The sequence below is a fragment of the Peromyscus maniculatus genome, chromosome 22 (genome assembly GCF_049852395.1).
Source record: "Peromyscus maniculatus bairdii isolate BWxNUB_F1_BW_parent chromosome 22, HU_Pman_BW_mat_3.1, whole genome shotgun sequence".
NCBI classification, from domain to species: Eukaryota; Metazoa; Chordata; class Mammalia; order Rodentia; family Cricetidae; genus Peromyscus; species Peromyscus maniculatus.
In genome coordinates this window covers 54,835,835-54,855,152 of record NC_134873.1, presented here as the reverse complement: position 1 = coordinate 54,855,152, position 19,318 = coordinate 54,835,835, and the positions used below count along the sequence as shown (strand labels likewise).

The 19,318-nt window shown below is 41.4% G+C and overlaps 1 protein-coding gene across 3 annotated transcripts in view; it reads left to right on the top strand.

The window, feature by feature from the left end:
* Srbd1 (S1 RNA binding domain 1) overlaps positions 1 to 19,318 on the top strand; it is a 181,446-nt gene that overhangs the window by 24,381 nt on the left and 137,747 nt on the right. For all 3 annotated transcript variants that reach the window (XM_006986498.4, XM_042266841.2, XM_042266840.2), the window contains exons 6-10: positions 466 to 583; positions 2,009 to 2,147; positions 6,398 to 6,494; positions 8,290 to 8,425; positions 12,416 to 12,519. In XM_006986498.4, the coding sequence (XP_006986560.2) occupies positions 466 to 583; positions 2,009 to 2,147; positions 6,398 to 6,494; positions 8,290 to 8,425; positions 12,416 to 12,519 (594 nt within the window). The remainder of the gene's footprint in view (positions 1 to 465; positions 584 to 2,008; positions 2,148 to 6,397; positions 6,495 to 8,289; positions 8,426 to 12,415; positions 12,520 to 19,318) is intronic.

The window sequence follows — 19,318 nt, the reverse complement described above, 5'->3', positions numbered from 1 at the left end:
TATTCCTGCCACGAGCCCTCAGAGTTTAACTGTAAGGTGACATCCCAGGAGCCCAGACTTGAAGTAATGGGTAGGAAGCATTTTAAAGTCAGAGATTTTGAAATCCAGGAGAGCCTGGAACATTGCTTCAACTCAGAGACTGCACCTGCCAGCTACCTATACTCTAGTGAGACTCCACAGAGGCCTTCACCAGCACTGTTGCTGAAACCTTAAAAGGCCTCAGGTCTGCGAGGGAGAGCATAGTGATGGGTCAGGGTTAACTGCCCGACACTGGTGAGTTTATTGCGATTTACTGGAAATGCAGCCTCAAGTATTTGGGGGTGACGTTACTGTCAAACGCGTCAAAGAGAAAGCAGTGTTGTGTTCCTTGTTTACTTCCCCTGCACCCTCTCTGCAGTGTGAGGTAGCCTTGGGAGAAAGATTGGACATGTAGGTCGCATATACTATGTAAGTTTTTAATTCCAGGGCGGTTGCAAAGAAGGTTCATAGTACAATCCAGAAAATTAAGAAGGAGGGGAAGATGTCTGAGTGCTTGCTAAAAGCCTTGCTGAACTGTAAAACATTTGAAGAGCTAGAGCACGTGGTAAGGAACTTTATCTTTTAATGTAACATCTCTTAATGCCTGAATGCTTATGATTTGGGATCTTTTATCACTAAGAAAGAGCACACTGTAAAAAGCTAAAGCCATCGGCCACTGGGATTTAATTCATCAGGGTTTTTATCTTTAGTCAGTACATATTTACTGAATGCCTCAGGAACTTGGGTTTACACATACGGTAGTAAGTAGTTCTTACCCTCAAGGAATTTCTAGTCACGTGAGGAAGGAGAGTAGATTGTACAAGTGTGGAATGCAAAGGGGATGGCGCAGCTGGAGACCAAGCCGTGAATTCTGTGGCCTGTAGCTGGCACAGCTGCCATGTGGTTACTTGCTGGTTTTACATCTGTGTGCTTAGTCAACCACAGGTGGAAAATATTTGAAGACTATTGTCTGTATTGAACAGGTACATACTTTTAAAAATTACCCTCCCCTAAATAATGTAGTCTAACCAGTGTTTACATAGCACTTACATTGTCTTAGTTATAGGTAATCTAGAGGCGATTTATGTTTACCAGAAGCAGTACCTAGGTTGTATGGAAGCGCCACTCCGTTTTCTATAAGGGACTTGGTATTCACAGAGGCCAATCCCTCATGGATTCTGTGGTAAGGTTGTTAGAAGCTATGGGCCTGGAAAAATTCACTTTAGGAAGGGTTTGTGGATGAGCTTGTCAAGGTTGACCACTGGGAAACAGCAGCTTTTAAAATTCAAGTGAGGAGGCCGAATCTAGAGGACATGTGGGAAAAAATGATCAGAGAAGTCTGAAGAGAATCTGGAGATGATGATATGTGGAACAGAAGGAAGAAGGCTTGTGAGTGAGGTGATGAGTAGGGAAACTCAACATCCAGATGATGAGGGTTTAAGATGAGTAAATCCAAGCAAAGATTACATAGAAAATTATAAAGATAAAGATATGATGCATAACACTGATACTGGTTGTAGTATTAAAGCAACTCCACGTAGTTAAAAGGAAGGTTTATTTTGTGGGGTAACTTACAAGTGAGGGGATAGGTTACAGGGTCTAGGAAAGGTGTGGCGCAGTCTGGCCGTGTTCTCTGGAAAATTCTGCTCAATCTACCTCCAGCATCCAGGATCCAGGAACCAAGAGTGCTGGCCCATCTGGATCTCAGGTCTAAAGGGCTCCTGTCTCAGCCCCGCCTACAAGGTGTGACAGTTACCGAAGCCTCAATGGGGGTAGTACTTCCAGGTCAAAGCTGGACTAGCTAGCTACCCACCACACACCTCCGTAGTCTTAGATAGTTAGTATGAGTTCATCTCTGAGGGGAGAGGGCAGAGCATCAGAGGGAAGGATGTCTGTTTCATTCTTAGCATGTCCTCTAGCCCTGCAGCCTCGTGTTCATTTTGGCTTTGAAAACAGATTCCTATGATATGTTCTCTGCCTTTTTTCCTAGTCTGCTCCATATAAAACGGGGAGCAAAGGCACCAAAGCCCAGAGAGCAAAACAGTTGGGACTAGAAGGAGCAGCATGGAAACTTCTGGAAAATCCAGGGCAGCTCAACCTGCTGTCTTACATCAGGCCTGATGTTCAAGGTACTGGCTTCCGACACGATGTCAGCCCTACTGCTGCGTAGCAGCGTTTAGAACACAAATGCTGAAGTCAAACATGTCTTCACTAATGACCATATGACTGCCTGTTAACAGCAGGTAAAGAGCAGGCGATTCTAGCAGACATGTCCTGGCCAACCCCTTGCTTCTGACAGCCTCCCCACTCCGGGCTTTGCCTGCCAGGCCTCTGCACTCTTCTTCCTTCACTTGCAAGTGTGTTCTCATACACGTTTCCCCAGTTCCTGCTTGCTCTTTCTTTAGTCAATAGAAGGCCTTGGTTCCATTATTAATTTATTAATCTTTTAAGATAACTGACATTTTACTGTTAATTGAAATCACTCCATATCCCAAGATTATACCATTCTCCTATTATCTTTCAAAGCCTTTGTTTTATTTCTAATTTATTTTTCAAACCAAGTAACTCAGATATCCTCTTCAAAAAGAATTTTAATACTTCTGGCATGCACAAAGTACAAATTGGAGCCTGCTCTTATATTTCTGTTTCTAAGTAATAAGGGGACTTTTTGTAAAATTTGCTTCCAAATGTGTTCTGGCCTTTTCATGTGAGAGAGAATGAGATGGGGCCCAAGAAGAAGATTTAAAAGATTACTGTTGTTTTTTGGAGACTTACTTTTCAGTCTGGACATGAATTTGCTGTTTTCTTGCCTCATCTTCAAACTGAAATTACAGATTTCTCAAAAACATGGATTCTCTTATGTTTAAGTAATTATATGTATTAAGATATACAGTGTTTCTATACATATGCAAAATTAAGTTCTTTTTGTAGTCAAACAAAACTGACCTGAAATCAAATTAATATGTATATTGTCTCACACAGCTACTTTTTTCTTCTTTTGGTGGTAAGATCACCTAAAATTTATTTTCTTCGCCAAACTCCAGTATGCTATATAATGAACGAAATCCTTACGCTTGTGCATTAGATTTCCAGGCTTATTTAGCCCGTACACCTGCAAGTTAACTCCAACTCTACCCTGTATTTTTCCATCCCATTTCTAGTTTTTCTTTGACTTTCTGTTAATTCTTCAAACTGGGAGACATGCATGTCAACAGGGGGCAGTCTATGACAACAAAATCCATATCGTGTACAGAATTATAGAGATATACAGTGTATCAGCCATATTCCAATGGATGGGAATTTATGATCTTAAAAATTGAGTATATGTGTCTGTAAAATTTAAATTATCTGTTCACAGAAGCACATACATTTTAATATGTTTGAGAAAGGACAGGAATATAAAGGATTATTTAAAGTTAGAAGTGGATTAAAATTAAAAATTTGTTTAATTTTTAATGCTTATTTATAGTTATATTTTCAATGATTTACATTTAGTTTTTTAGTTTTTCCTTTGCTATGCTTTGCCTTATTCAGTTACACTCTTACAAAGTCTGACTCCATTTCCTCTCTGGGCCGGGTGCTGAGGACTGGATCCAGGAGCAGTAAGCTGAGAGCTCACATCCTCAGCACAAGTGTGAAGCACGGAGCAAAATGGGTGTAGGGTGAGGCTGCGAACGCTCGAAGCCTAGCCCAGCGAGCACTTCTTCCAGCAAGTGTTCAAATGCCTGAGCCCACGGGGACATTCTCTGTCAAACCACCACACGCTGCTTTTTTTTTTTTTTTTTTTTTTTGTTTTTGGATTTTCGAGACAGGGTTTCTCTGTGTAGCTTTGCGCCTTTCCTGGATCTCGCTCTGTAGACCAGGCTGGCCTCGAACTTGGCCTCGAACTCACAGAGATCCGCCTGGCTCTGCCTCCCGAGTGCTGGGATTAAAGGCGTGAGCCACCACCACCCGGCTACACACACACACACACACACACACACACACACACACACGCTGCTTTTTAAATTTTGTCGAACTGTTCCTTCCTTCTCACTTCCCCTTACTCTTCATGCATGACACACATACATGGTCACTCTCAATTCTATTACCATGTTGTTGTTTTTTTCCTAAAGAAATATTTTAATAATTCCTATTATTCACCAGAGAAATACTTTTAGAAACCATATATTTTGGTTTGCTTTTTTTTTTCTCTCAGTAGAAGACATTTCTTACTTGCTACAGACTAAGAACTCGATCTGAATGAAAACCTATACTGAACCGAAGATGGGCTTTGTCCTGGGATCCCAGCATCCCTGTGTTGATGGGCCTGATGGTGCTGGTGCTGTGAGAAGGCCCAACTACAGACGAAGTGTTAAGAAATGCTGGCTTTTCAGTTTCTTTTTATAGTCACAATTACTATTCCAAAATGTCTCCGATTCTGTCACTGTATAGATTTGATTATTTGATTTCCTGGTTCACTGCCCCTTCTTTGTCTTGATTTTACTGAAATGCTCACCTTGGAGCCTATAGTAGAACAACCAGGAGTGGGGCTTTTTCCAACGTGCAGAGAGCTTTTCCAGTCTTTCTGGCTAGAGCAAACAGGCATGCAGTAGGAAACGGCTGCCCGAAAGGCTGGTGATTTCTACCTCTCCCTGAGAACCACTGCTACAGAGAGGTGACTCAGGGACTCCCCTAGCAGTGATTTTACAAAGCTTTTGTCACAATCATCTTTGATGCTCCCATTGTCTGAGAATCTGCAATTTTGACCCAAGGACAGTCCTCAGACTAGCATAATTTTAATGATAAAGATTGACTGCATGTGTAAGACTTCTAAATGGTGTTCTTCCATGTGAGGAGGGTTTCCAAAGTCCCTTTGTTGTAGCAAACTTGTCCATTCCTTCTGTTCGCTGCTTTCAGTAATGGATTTCATTGTAGGCCACTTTTAGTAGTGACTTATCTCCCTGCTGCTTCAATTTCTCTGTGATGATCCTCTGAGGTGCTTGGGGCTTGGGTGATGATGCTCTGAGGTGCTTGGGGCTTGTGTGATGATGCTCTGAGGTGCTTGGGGCTTCAGGTGTTAGTGCATAGTGAATAGTTTTCTTAGCTCAAGCTCCATCCAGGGAGAATAGTAGCACATGACTGCATACTATGTGCTGTAAGCATTCTAAATCCTTAGCATATACAGGTTTCCATATTGTAAAGTAATTTGTCACTGAATTTTTCCTCATATAGAAATTCTTTTAAAATGTAAGTAGAGTTCTTATTAATTTCAATTCAGGTTTCTTTACAGTAAGTACTACTTCAGTATTACTATACTGAAATTACTATAACATAACCAAATAGATATTTTTATCTTTATAAATTATGACAGAATAAGTTCGTTGTTCTGTTCTCTTTGGTTTTTCTACCTTTTACACATGAAAACGATGTTCACAGAAAAAAATATATATGACATTCAGGGTTTCTGTAATTCAAGTCTTGATGTAAATCAACAAAAGCAAAATGCACACGAAATAATGAAGACGAGAAGTGAAGGAGCACACAATGCAAATGCTCTCTTGTCAGCATGTGAGTTGACACCACAGGGGCCGTGCTCTGTCTGAATTAGCGAGCCGAAAGTGCTTGCAGCCGTTCCACAGACTGCCTGTAGACGGTTCACTGTGAAGATGAATACCTAGTGTTGTCTTTATGAGATTAAGAAATTCAAATGGGGGGCTGGAGAGATGGCTCAGAGGTTAAGAGCACCAACTGCTCTTCCAGAGGTCCTGAGTTCAATTCCCAGCACCCACATGGTGGCTCACAACCATGTGTAATGAGATCTGGCACCCTCTTTCGTATACATAATAAATAAATAAATCTTTAAAAAAAAAAAAAAAAAAAAAAAAAAAAAAAAAGAAATTCAAATGGGTCACTTACAACCTGGAAATGCCTCATGCTAAAAGAGCAATATTAATAAAATTGCTTGAAAGGGTAAATTTTTGTAACCCACAAAGTTCCGTATTTGGGATATGATTCATGAAAACATGTTTCTTACAGCATTCAATCTTTGTAACTACATGAGGGAAATAATGATTACTCCATATTTATGGGAAACTGAGGCAGAGAAGGCAAATAACCTCTTCCAGGTCCCAGACTTGTTAAGTGGTAGAGCCAAGAGTTAAGCAGCTGAGTCCGAAGCTGTGTGCTCTCCAGTGCATGGTGTGTTAGGAAAGGGCGGCATGCTGCTTCTAGTGTTTCTTTGGGAATGGAAGTGAGTCACTCCCGTGATGCCTTTCTGTCCTAAGTTTGTTAATTTAAGATTTTTATATTAACTAGAATTTAGTTTAATATGTCTAATTATAGACCTTACAGCCAATCTTATACTGCCTGCTTCTGGTCTCCCTCTACCCTCCTAAAGGCCTTTCCGAGCTCAAGGACATCGAAACAGGAATACAGCATATTTTAGCAGACATGATTGCTAAAGACAAAGATACACTCGACTTCATTCGGGACTTGTAAGTAATTGTTTTGGTGGCTTTCTGCTTTGTGGGACTCTTGCTATCAAGGTCCCACGGTTAGTGTTAACCCAGTATTCTTTTGAAACTGCTTTTCAGGCTTTTTTTTTTTTTTAAAGCTAGAATTCTCTGTTCAAATGACAAAGCCCTAAAATAGCTAAAGTTGTTTTAATTGGATTATGGGAAGGGTCCTATCGGAGGCTCTGACGAACATAGTTTAAAGCCATTGCTTGACATGGTGTGTCTGAGAGGGATGCGTGTTCCTTCAGAGTCGGTAGTATTGCTTCTGCTGTGTGCTCTGTTGACAATTCATTTCCGGGATTTACCCGTCGTCTCAGTTCCTCCTGTGTCATCGTGGTGAGAAATCTGACGTAACCAACTTAATGGTTGGCTCACGGCTTCAGTGGGCTCAGGCCATCATGGTAGAGAGGGCGTGGTGGAGCCCAGCAGTTCACACGATGGCGGCCCAGAAACCTGGGCAAGGGGCAGCAGTGCTGGCTGGCTTTCTCCTTTTCCCTTTTATTCAACAGTCTGTGTGAAGTCCATCCCCCATCGTGGGATGGTGCTGCGGCTCTTCTCCAGTCCTTCCTCTTTGGCAGCACACTCACAGTGTCTTGGGTGTGCCTCGTTAATCTCGTGGGTGTGTTTAAATCCAGTTAAATTGATAAACCATTCTCTATGCCAGTGGTTGGGTTGCCTTGGCAATGTGTGAGGCCAGGTATGGATGAAAATACTGACCCAAAGTGCATAGCTTTGGAGAGAACAGCTGTGGCATCACAGTCTAGTTTTATGAGGTTAGAATATGCTTTTGTCAGAGCCTACTGGGATTACAGTTTTTATCTCATGTAAAAGAGACATTAAGTCAGGTGTGATGATGGCACAAGCCTTTAATCCCAGCTCTGGGGAGGCAGACATAGGAGATGGAGAAAGAGGGGTGGGGCATGGGTACAGAGACAAACATTCATTTAAAGCTCCTCCCTCCCTCCCTCCCTCCATCCCTCTTTCCCTCCCTTAATGTGTCAGATTTGTGGTTTTGGTTGTGAGCCTCCCCTTTAACACATGGGCCATCTCTGACCCAGTGGTTCTCAACCTTCCTAATGCTTCAGTTCTTGAATACAATTCCTCATGTTGTGGTGACACCCAAACATTAAATTATTTCATTGCTGCTTCATAACTGTAATTTTGCTATTGCTGTGAATTATAATGTAAATATTTGATATGCAGTCCTGAAAGGGTCAAGACCCACAGGTTGAGAACCACTGCTTAACCCAGCGTACCAGTTTTATAAATTGTCCTGGTACTCCTTTTGCCCCTTCTTTTTTTATCTTTAAATTGACTGTGACAGCTGCACTGATTAGAGAAGGGTGACTAGATGATTGGTCTGATTCTCATCAGTAATTTCAGTCTTTTCTGCTCATAGAGACTATCTGAACTCAAGCATTTTGGATGGTTTGTGTTGTTACATAAATTGATTTTCAAGGTCTGTGCTAGTATGATTGTCCATTTGTTTTGAGACAGGATTTCCCTAGGTAGCCCTGGCTGCCCTGGAACTTGCTATGTAGACCAGGCTGACCCCTAAACTCATAGAATTCCCCTGTGTTGAGATTAAAGGTGCCTGGCTGGCAGAGTCCTTTTCATGGGGTAGTAATGCCAGTTTCTTATTTGGACACCATTCACTAAATTTCATTTGGTAATGGTTTAATTCTTTTTTCTTTCCTTCATTTCATATAAATGTGTAAAATGTAAAGCATACATAAGTGTTTGTTTGTTTTTCGATATTTGTGTATCTGATCAGGTGCCAAAAAAGATACATTTCTATCCAGTCATCTCTTGCAAAAGTATCCTCAAAAAAAGTAAATGAGAAAGATGTTGATAAGTTTCAACTTTACCAGAACTTTTCCTGCAACATAAGAAACATCCACCACCACCAGGTAAATAAGAACACTGCCTCTGATAGTAGTAATAATGATACTACTTCATTAAGAATTTACATGTTTTATGCTATTTTATTGACTAGTTTGTAGACAACTTGTAAAACACTGTCATGTTTTCCTGACTTCACAAATGGAGAACTGGAGACCCTGAGAAGTTAGTGACACTGGAAGTTTTCACAATAGTATTCACTAGTGTGATAACCCAGGTGACTTGCTCCTGTCTGGTGAGGTCCATTAGCCCTGCTTTCTGTGTGCTGAAGTGTGAGCACAGGCCATTCCCAAGACAGTTGCAGCCCAATTGTTAGAATACGGTGTATGTGGTCTCATTTGGTTTTATGAACCGTAGTCATCATATCTCAGCCTTCTAATTTCATTTTTCAGCTTATCTACCTACATATCTATTTATTTTACTAGATGTGGTCATAGGTGGTATACTGTGCAGAATGTAATTTAAATAGCACAGTGGCAGGAGGGGCGTTACAATGAAAATAGCACTGGTTTATCTATTTACATAAGTAGTTACCATAACCAGTGTTCTTTATTTCTTTATATGGCTTTGAGCTATAGTTTAGTGTTTCATCACTTCAGCCTTAATGACACTAATATTTCATGGGGAGCAGGTCTAATAGAGTCAGACTCCCATAGATTTTATTTGACTAGGGAGTCTCTTTTTAAAATTAACTGTAGTAAACCGTCCACAGTACAGAATGTACACTCCTCACCATGTACATGACGGTTAGTGGTTTCGCAGTGTTGTGAACCAGCTATCCCCAAATGTGAATGCTGTTTTTGATTTGAGAAATCTGATGCCAGTCTAATTCTCTGTGCCCTATGAATGCTAAAGACGTCCTGTATTATTTCATTTATTCTTTTTATTGATTTTATGGTTCTTTTGAGAGGCAAGGGGTTGGTTTGAATTAGAAGACTGCCAGTATTCTCCCAAGGCGAAAGTTCTCATTAATCATTTTAAAATGTATTTTTTTTCCCTATCTACATTTTGCAGCCTGTGTAGAGAGGCTAATAAAACGTGTTAGAATTCTTTACCTTTTGTATGATAATTAATTATTTGATTATCACAGTGTGCTTTTCAAAAAATATGGTTATGTAAACATGAAACTCACCGTTTTTACTCATTGTAGCATGACATGAAGAGTCCTCATTCACCCCACAAATACTTCTTGAGTATTTATGTTGTGGTGGCTTTTGGAGTATAGAGAGGACATGACCACTGCCCTTTAAGATTTGAAATAGTTCACTATTTTTTTAAATACTTTTTAATTTTTATGTGTATAATTGTTTTACCTGCATGTATGTATGTGCACCATATGACATGCCTGTTTGCCCACAGAGGCCAGAAGAGGAGACTGGATTCCCTGGAACTGGAGTTTACAGATGGTTGTAAACCTCCATGTGGGTGTTGGGAACCAAGCCTGGGTCCTCTGTAAGAGCCGCAAGTGCTTTTAGCCCCTGAGCCATCTCTCCAGCCCTGTTCCTTTTTGTCTAAGGTTCCTTATTTTACTTTTTTGTCCACTGGATTTGTCATAGGTGATGAAACACATACTTTACAATGTTTAGGTGCAATGTAGCTATTTCACTTAGTTATAGACTACAAGTACAGATAATAAAACAGTGATTTGTCATGCTACCTACAGTGAGGGCTGAGGGCATAGTTTTGGTAAAAAGTGGTTGCCTAGAGTGTGGGAGGCCCTGGCTTCTTCCAGTCATTATTACACACACACACACACACACACACACACACACACACACACACACACACACTATATATATATATATATACATATATATATGTATATATATGTATGCATATGTATATGTATGTATATGTATGTATGTATATATATAAATGTACCAGTGACCATATAAATTTACTAAAATTCATTTTGCAGAAATGACTTTGGTATCATATTTTGTCTCTGTGTGTGTGTGTGTGTGTGTGTGAGTGTGTGTGTGTATTTAAGCAATGTTTTGTTTCATACATGTCATATCTGAGTTAGTGGATGAATTTAAATTTATGACTGATACAGGCTTCTGGCGATGATAGTGCTCATGCCTGAGAAAGCAGAGTAGTTTTAGAACGTTAGTTTGAAAAACACTCTTGTGTTGTGTGAAGAACTTTTAGGTTCTTGCGTGCCTGAGGGGTGCTGCCAGGTCACAGATAGTTTCTAGTCTCTGAGGTAGTGAACCCTCCTTTTCTCTTCCGAGTAAATATGTCAGCATCTAACCCCTCTGGAGACTGATGGGCGAGGTGCCACAAGGCTGGGGCCAGCAGCACTGCAGTAAGGAGCAGCTGTCCCTAGGTCAGTCGGTCCTCAGCTCCTGGACTGACACCCAGCCTGCCTTCGTCCAAGAACCCTTCCTTCCTTCCTTCTTCTTCCAGGAGCCCTTCCTTCTTCTTCCAGGAGCCCTTCCTTCTTCTTCCAGGAGCCCTTCCTTCTTCTTCCAGGAGCCCTTCCTTCTTCTTCCAGGAGCCCTTCCTTCTTCTCCTTCCAGGAGCCCTTCCTTCTTCTTCCAGGAGCCCTTCCTTCTTCCAGGAGCCCTTCCTTCTTCTTCTTCCAGGAGCCCTTCCTTCTTCCAGGAGCCCTTCCTTCTTCTTCCAGGAGCCCTTCCTTCTTCTTCTTCCAGGAGCCCTTCCTTCTTCTTCTTCCAGGAGCCCTTCCTTCTTCTTCCAGGAGCCCTTCCTTCTTCTCCTTCCAGGAGCCCTTCCTTCTTCTTCTTCCAGGAGCCCTTCCTTCTTCTTCTTCCAGGAGCCCTTCCTTCTTCTTCCAGGAGCCCTTCCTTCTTCTTCCAGGAGTCCTTCCTTCTTCTTCCAGGAGCCCTTCCTTCTTCTTCTTCCAGGAGCCCTTCCTTCTTCTTCCAGGAGCCCTTCCTTCTTCTCCTTCCAGGAGCCCTTCCTTCTTCTTCTTCCAGGAGCCCTTCCTTCTTCTTCTTCCAGGAGCCCTTCCTTCTTCTCCTTCCAGGAGCCCTTCCTTCTTCTTCCAGGAGCCCTTCCTTCTTCTTCCAGGAGCCCTTCCTTCTTCTTCCAGGAGCCCTTCCTTCTTCTTCCAGGAGCCCTTCCTTCTTCCAGGAGGCCTGTCCTTCTTCCAGGAGGCCTGTCCTTCTTGTTCTTTTCTGGTGCTTCTCTCACTGTTGACCTTCTTCCTCTGCTGATTTTAGTCTGTCTTCCTTACTGCTATTTTCTGTAGTAATTCTGCCTGATCCCACTTCAGAGCTATAGCTTAAGTTTCTGCCTCAATCTCTGATTTCTGTGTTTAAGAAAATAGGGTCAAATCTCAGTTGGAGTGTTTTCATCAGGTAGGGTTGCTGGATTTTACCAGATGTTTCTGTATCTATTGAGATGATCATGAGCTCTTTTTAGTCAATTGACATAATTCAATATATCAATTGATTGTAGGGAGTGTGCGTGTGTGTGTGTGTGTGTGTGTGTGTGTGTGTGTGTGTGTGTCCACGCGCGCATGTGTGTACATGCTTGATGCGGGCAGTAGGATCCCTTGGAGCTGGAGTTAGAGCCCTGATGTGGGTATTGGGTACCCAACTCACGTCCTCTGGAACAGCAGCAGATGCTCTTAGGCACTGAGCCATCTCTGCAGCCTCTCATCTTAGCTTTCGAGATAAGGTCTCTCACTGACGTGGAGTACATCGATTTGGCTAGACTGGCTGGCAAAAAGCTCCCGAATCTTGCCTGGCTGAGCCACCCTGGTGCTGCCATTACGGCACAAGCCTCTATGCCCTGCCTTTATGTGGGTTTGAGGGATCTTAACTTGGGTTCTCATGCTTGTGTGGCAAACACTTTTCTAACTGATCCATTTGAAGAAAGTATAAATTATTTTTCATATGTTCCTTTGTAAATAAAAAAATAAGAATGATACTGTTTTTGGCTATAGGTGCTTAATTTGTTTCATAACTATAGACTGGTTAAGTTTATCATCGTTTCATTGATTATCTGTCTTTGCCATGTGTTTGTGTCAGATTCTGGCCATTAACCGTGGAGAGAATTTGAAGATACTGACAGTCAAGGTCAACATTTCTGATGGAGTGAAGAATGAATTCTGTAGGTGGTGCTTACAAAACAGGTCTGTTTATGTCTATCCATAAAATTTGCTTTCTAAAATACCATACTGATATTACTGTCTATTGATATGAAAAGATGTATATTATGTTAAAAAAACAAGCGACAACAATGTATATTATTTTCATTTTGCATTAAAAAACTAAGTATGGGGCAGAGAAATTGCCCAGTGGGTAATGAGACTTGCTGCAGTGAGTTTGGTCCCTAGCGAGAGATTACCAATTCTCGGAAGTTGTCCTCTGTGTGTGTCTAATAAATTAATGTTTAAAAAAAGTATATTTGAGACATATACCTAACTAGAAAGTAATCCATGAAGGGGATAAGGTTATTAACGATGATTGTATCTGAGGAGAGGACTTTTCCTTCATTATAGTCAGGTGCTATATAAAGTGGTCATTGACAACATGTATGTGATTTTGGTTCCATAATTATTATGGAGTTGAAAAATCCCTATTGCTTACTGGACACACAACTAAAGAAGCAGCAAGAATGAAAGTAGCTGCAAGACAAGGAAAAAGAATGTCCGAGAAAATTCACAGTGACTCGTGCTATAGAGGCTTGGGTAGGCCTTCCTGGGCTCCTCAGAAAGCCTGAAAGCGTGCATCCCAGCACCAACGTTAGTGCTCCTTAAAGAGAGCCCCAGGGAGACTCTTGGGAAGGCACTTAGGGAGACCTTGTTATCATGAGACACCAGATGACAGCTCCCCACATCTTACAGCCACTGAAGACCCTCCACTGACAAGACGCTGAGGTAGAAGCAGCAATACTGATGGTTCTCACACAGTGTAGCCCTGAGCTAATATGTGAGTTTTTAACAACAACAACAACAACAACAACAACAACAACAAAAAAAAAGACACACCCTAAAAATGAAACCTACGAAGGAGAAAAACTTGTAGAGTGAGAATATAAAGAGAATATTTTCATGTAGCTTTGATGTATTTCAAACTCTTTTATTGAAGAAAGAAAAAAATTTAGTAACTTTGGTGCAGCCTAAGTGCACAGTGTTCAAAGTCTTGAGTCATGTCCTTAACCTGTACCATCACTCGGTGCTCACTGACTCACCATAGAAGTGTAGAGACCTGCCAGCTCCATGTGAGTGAGTGACTTGCACAAGCACACTGTATGGTATAGCTCTATACCATACTGTTACTGGGCCTGTTCTGTGTGTAAGTGTGTTTAGGGCTATAAATCCCATTTTGTTATACTTGATGCAGTTTATAATGTAGTGACAAGCTGTACAGATTCACAATATGCCAGCAATCACCTATCCATATAGGTTCTTTTAGGTGCACTCTGCGAGGTTTGCACAGTGACAGCATCACTTAATATATTCTTCAGAACCCATCTTTATCATTAAGTGATACATAAAATATCTTGTTATGCCATCTATTTCATAGAACATGTTGTTCCTTGTAAAAAAAACAAATTAACAAAAATGTCATCTATATATTCATGTCTGATGTGTTTTATCTCCTAAAGATTGAAACACTAATGTCATTTATATCATATTACAGTATAATTGAACAAATTTATCTAAAATATCTATATTGATCTAAAATATTTTGCACAGTAAGGATATTGAAATAATGATTAAACTTACCAGATTGTTAAGAAAGTTAATTTTTAAAATTAAACTTCTCATCTGTTAATGATACCAGCTTTGAAGATACCAGCTATGTTTATATAGGTTTTTAAAGACTTTTAGTTTAAATTTTGCTTTATGTCTTGGAGCCTCACAAGAGCCTATTTGATTGCTACAGCAGATTTTATATCTACCATTTGATGCGAAAGCCAATGCAAAGACATAAAGAGACTCACATTGCTGCTGTTGTGGATTTTGTATATGCTGATTACTAGCCCCCTTGGGAGAGCTTGTGGCGGGGCGGGGGGGGGGGGGGGTAGGAGGAGGGAGCTTGCCAGGAAATCTACTAAAAAGTTAGATCAGATGTTCTTTAGGAATTAGCACTCTCCTCAACATCATTCTTATGTTAGTTCGATGGAAGCCAGTTTGCTTAAAACCATTTCCACTAAGGAACAGCTTGCTGAATCTTCAAATAATGCTATGAAGGCAGCCATCCAGTCAAATGGGGGTCTGTGTTAGTAGATAAGTTGCATAAGCAGTTATGCTGAACCCTTACATTGGCATTCTGTGTAGCTAGTTTGAAAACATTGAGATGGAGCTAAAGTTGAGATAGAAACAGAAGGTTAAAAAGACAGTTTGTTAGCACTCAGGAGGATGAGGCCAAAGCATTGTGAGTTTGTGGCCAGCCTGGGCTATATAGTGAGACCTTGTCTCAAAAAAGTAAAACCAAACCAAACAAAATACCACCCCCAAACCAACCTCAAAACAATCCAAAGGTGATTTGTAGTGACCATTTATAATAGCACCTCATTGGTAATGAGTTAATGGGGACTATGGAGGTCCAGCCCCTCGATAGTCCCCTCCCAGGGTCCAGGAAGAATCTACAACCAGTTGATAATCAATCTTTGATGAGAAGAAATGAATCTATGTACACAAAATTCCTTAGTCCATATACTTTATTATTCTGTGTCAGTTACAAGCTTATATTCCGCTCTCATATTTAGCTCATTTCTAGCCTGATTTCTCTCTACACTTGTCTGCGGGCCCCTCTAGGTTCTATCTTAATTCCTTCATCTAGTTCTGCCCCTTCTAGGTTCTCATCCATCTTGTTCCTTCCCATATCATCTCCTCTCCCATCTCCTTCTCTCTCCTCATTTCTTTCTTCCTCATCTTGTTCTTCCCCATCTGGGTCTTTCTCATCTTCCATCTCGTTCCTCTAGTACTCTCTTGTAGCCCTTCAATCTAGTTCTTCCTCATCTCAGTTTGTTCCTCTCAAGTTCTTACCCATCTAGTTCTTCCATTCTCTTTTCTCTTCTCCTTCTCTCTGTGTCCTGGAAGTCCTGGTATATAAAGCCAGGCTTTCAGGGTCAAACGGAGGGGTGATAAGAGTCACATTGAGAGGCAATAACCATTAATTATCATTTGCAACCCTAAAGGGAAATGACCAATGGGGAAATGAATTAACTAAAGGCTAAATTTGGGTAATATCTAAGAAGAGGGATCTTATGTGCTCAACTATTAAACTCTTAAACGTGATTAGTAGAAAATGTTAAGAATCTATAAGTTGCTAGGTCAATGGGAGAAAATAAAACTGTCTTCTTTTTTCCTGTGACTCATATCTGTCCAAGCTATCTGCCATTTTTCTGCAGGGTGGGGGAAAGTGTGCTCGGTTGCTAGGCAACCTGTACAGCTAGATGCCTCTGGTGATAGTTAAAGGGAGATCTGGAACTAGAGGTAAGGTTTGGGAAAGGAGGAAGTAAAGCTTAATTGGCACATCCGCCAGGCCTTCTCAAACAGGTAGCCTGGATGGTTAAGTCTGTTCTTAGAGAATACAGAGGTATCTCTGATAAGGTACTTTCCTCCATCTGGGGATGGACCTGGCTAGATGCTGTCAATGATGATAATTACAGGGAGGCTTGAACTGGGGTTCTGGCTGAGCATAGCTGTCAGTGCAGACGGTTATCTAAATATTCCTAGAAGTGGTTAGATAAAGAGTTAGAGGTCTATAAAGTTAGTAAGGCTGTAAGAAAGGAGGATCCGAGCTAAATTGTGTAAAGATATTACTGAACATCCACCTGACCTAGGCGGTGTCTCCTTGTGGAATTTGTCTTAAATCAGGAGACTTGCATGTGGACTGTTATTGCTGCTAGTCCTTGAAAATGGCCAAGGGAGATATCTGATTCCAGAGAAAGCCTTTCCTGAGGCAGTTCTCCAAATACCTGGAATGTGTATGTCCAGAGAGTGATCAGTCCACACTGTTAGCCCTTCTTAGGGAAAAGTCAATTGGGAAAACTATGAAGGCACACATGGTTTTCATAACAGAAGACAGCTGATATGTAACAAGCCAAGTAACACCAAAAACTCCTTGGGATTTGGCTTCCTCTGGAGGAATTCCCTGATTCCTCCAGGTAGTGACGTTGCCATAACCAGCTGAGTTCTTATGATATATTCCTGCGGCCTGCAGCAATGAGTCATCTGCTTAGGTGTGTAGAAGAAAATATCTGAGAAGGTGATAAATGGTTTACCCCTTAGCTCTATGTGAGACTTTTAATGTTCTTATTGTTTTTGTGTGTAATTATAATGTTTTAAAAGTATTTTATTTGTTGACAATTTCCTGTATTTATACAATTCATTTTGATCACATTCGCCTATCATTCATTGTCTTCCTTCAGCTCCCTCTAGTGCCCCTCCTCCATTTCCCTCCCAGTGTCATGGCCTCCTTTGTTGTTATTAGTGACCCTGTGCGCCACACTTGTGCTTCACACCTGAACACGAGTGTAGGACCGTCCATTGGCAATGGACGACCTACCAGTGATGTCCTCAAAGGGGAGTGACTACCTCTCCCTTACCACCACCCACCTCCGTGAGAGCTCCTCCAGGGTTGGGGCCGCACCCCACTTCATGCTAGAATGTTGGCTGGCTGGATTTTGTGCAGGTCACCACAGCTGCTGTGAGATGATGTGGGCAGCAGCCATGGCATGTTCAGAAGTCAGCATTCCACAGCTCTCCTCATCTCCTGGCTTTTACTCAGCTCTCTGCCCACGTGTCTGCGATGGTCTCTGAGCCTGGCATGGCGGGGTGGGAACTCAATGCGGTTGCTTGACCTGCAGCTGAGCAGTCACAGTTGATTAGCTTGGCACTTTGACCCACCTGAGTCTCTGCGTTAACCACTCTCCACTGCAGAAAGAAGCTTCTCGGACCAAAGTTGGGAGCAACACATGAGTTTAAATAGATAGAGTTAGAAGGTAGTTTGACATCGTGGCCGTTTAACAGTGGGTTCCTCTCTAGGGCCCATTGGTCTCTTTAATCAGAGACTTTTGATGCAGACATGGAAGATTTTGATATGTTGTGTTTTCATTTTCATTCAGTGCTAGGATTGTTTTTTTTTTTATTGCCTTCTTGATTTCTTCAGTGGTTGAGTTATTCAGTAGTGTATTGTTTAGTCTTCAGGAGTTTGTGTACTTCTATAGTGTCTGTTGCTGTTGATAGGTAGTTTTATTTGATTGTGGGCAGGTAGAATACAGTGATAATTCAGTTTTCCTATACATAATGAGAATTGTTTTTGTCCTATTAACATGGCCGGTTTTGGAGATGACATTTACTGCTGTAGAGAATTACTTACAAAGAACCAAGAACAGAGGTAGGAGATGATGGCAGCTTAGACTTGGGTGCTAGCAGTGGGAAACCATAGATGGATTTGAGCAATCTGCAGGAGGCAGAATTTACAGTTGGCTGGGCAGAATTGACACATTCTTATAACTTGAACAAGCTAGATGGTGACACTCTTTAGCATCATGCGATAGCATGTTCAGTGCTACATAATTATGGTAAGAATGGGTTAACTAAAATTTTGTTATTAAGTTAATTACAATAACAAGGATTTAATGGGTACTAAACATGGTATGTTGGTCTGGGCCCAACAGCAGAACAGTTCCTCATTTGGATGTGCTGCTGGTAAGAGGATAAATGTGAAGAGAACTCTGAGCTTGTCAGATGATGTGAGAGTCCAGTAATCCAAGTTTCTGTTTGCTCTTTAAACAAAAACATGTGTGCAGGATGGTCTCAGCAGGTCCCTGCTCATGACTTGGATTGTGTAGCAGCAGTTCCTTTCTGAGCTTGCAAAGCTGTGTGTCTGACTTGTTGAGCAGATTTCTAGTGTCTGACCTGTGCTGCTGTTCTTCCTATAGAAACAGGTTTAAGGGAAACTGCTACCTGAAGCCAGTTATGTAAATGTAGAGCCATGAAGGCTGGCTGGAGAGAGCCTGCCATTATCTTACCTAGGAAAGTGAGGAAAGCATAATTCTTTGCCAGAGTGGAGGCTATTTCTTTGTATATGGCTGAACAAAGAATTTCCTTGTCAAAAACATACAGTTCAGGGCATGGATCTTTTCAGTTATTGCCAATCTTTCCTTTCTGGACCATGCAGACTTTGAAGTTTTGTGATTGCTCTTGTCATTCTGGACTTTACTGAATGTGGAATTTGGGGTTGGTGAAGTCTTGCAAAGGTTTTTCAGAAGTGTGTATCTGTTGAGTTATAAAAATAACCATTAGTTTTTGAAGTGGCATCCCATAATCAAATATTTTATCACCTAGGGCTATGGTAAGAAGTATGGCTGTGAGCTCACCGTACTATTTCCGGACTGTAGTTTTCTCAGTGCTGTAACTAGATCCTAGGAAGACAGTGAAGGAGGAGAATTGTAGAAGAAATAGAAAGGAATTTGTACAGTGCATGGAATGTGGCTAGCTGTTCTCAGCAGGACTGGTCTGCAGGTGAGCTGAGCGGGCGTAAGCAGTGCAATGCATGTACAATATCAACATTCCCACAGCCTATTCATAGGGAGAAGAGCAGAGCGCTCTAATCTAAGCTATGGGAGGATCTTGTGGCTTGGATGCTCCACCAGGGGATGTGGCTTTAAGACGACAGGTAACAATCATTTCTAGCTTTTTTGGAAAATAGTGGTAAAACTTTGGAGCTTAAAGGGAACCACCCTTGTAGATATTAGACAATGGATGTCTACATTAAACAGGAAACCACTCTGTTAGTCTTCTAGTGTCTAAGCACTGTTCTCCTGGCATGGTGTCTTGACCCAGAACTATGTTCTCCTGACTCACCAACTGCCATTATATGATGTAATGTATAAGACCTTTCATGAGCTGGCCACTGCCATATTTTTAGCCTCATTTTCCCAAATTGATGCTATCATTGGAATACCTTGGC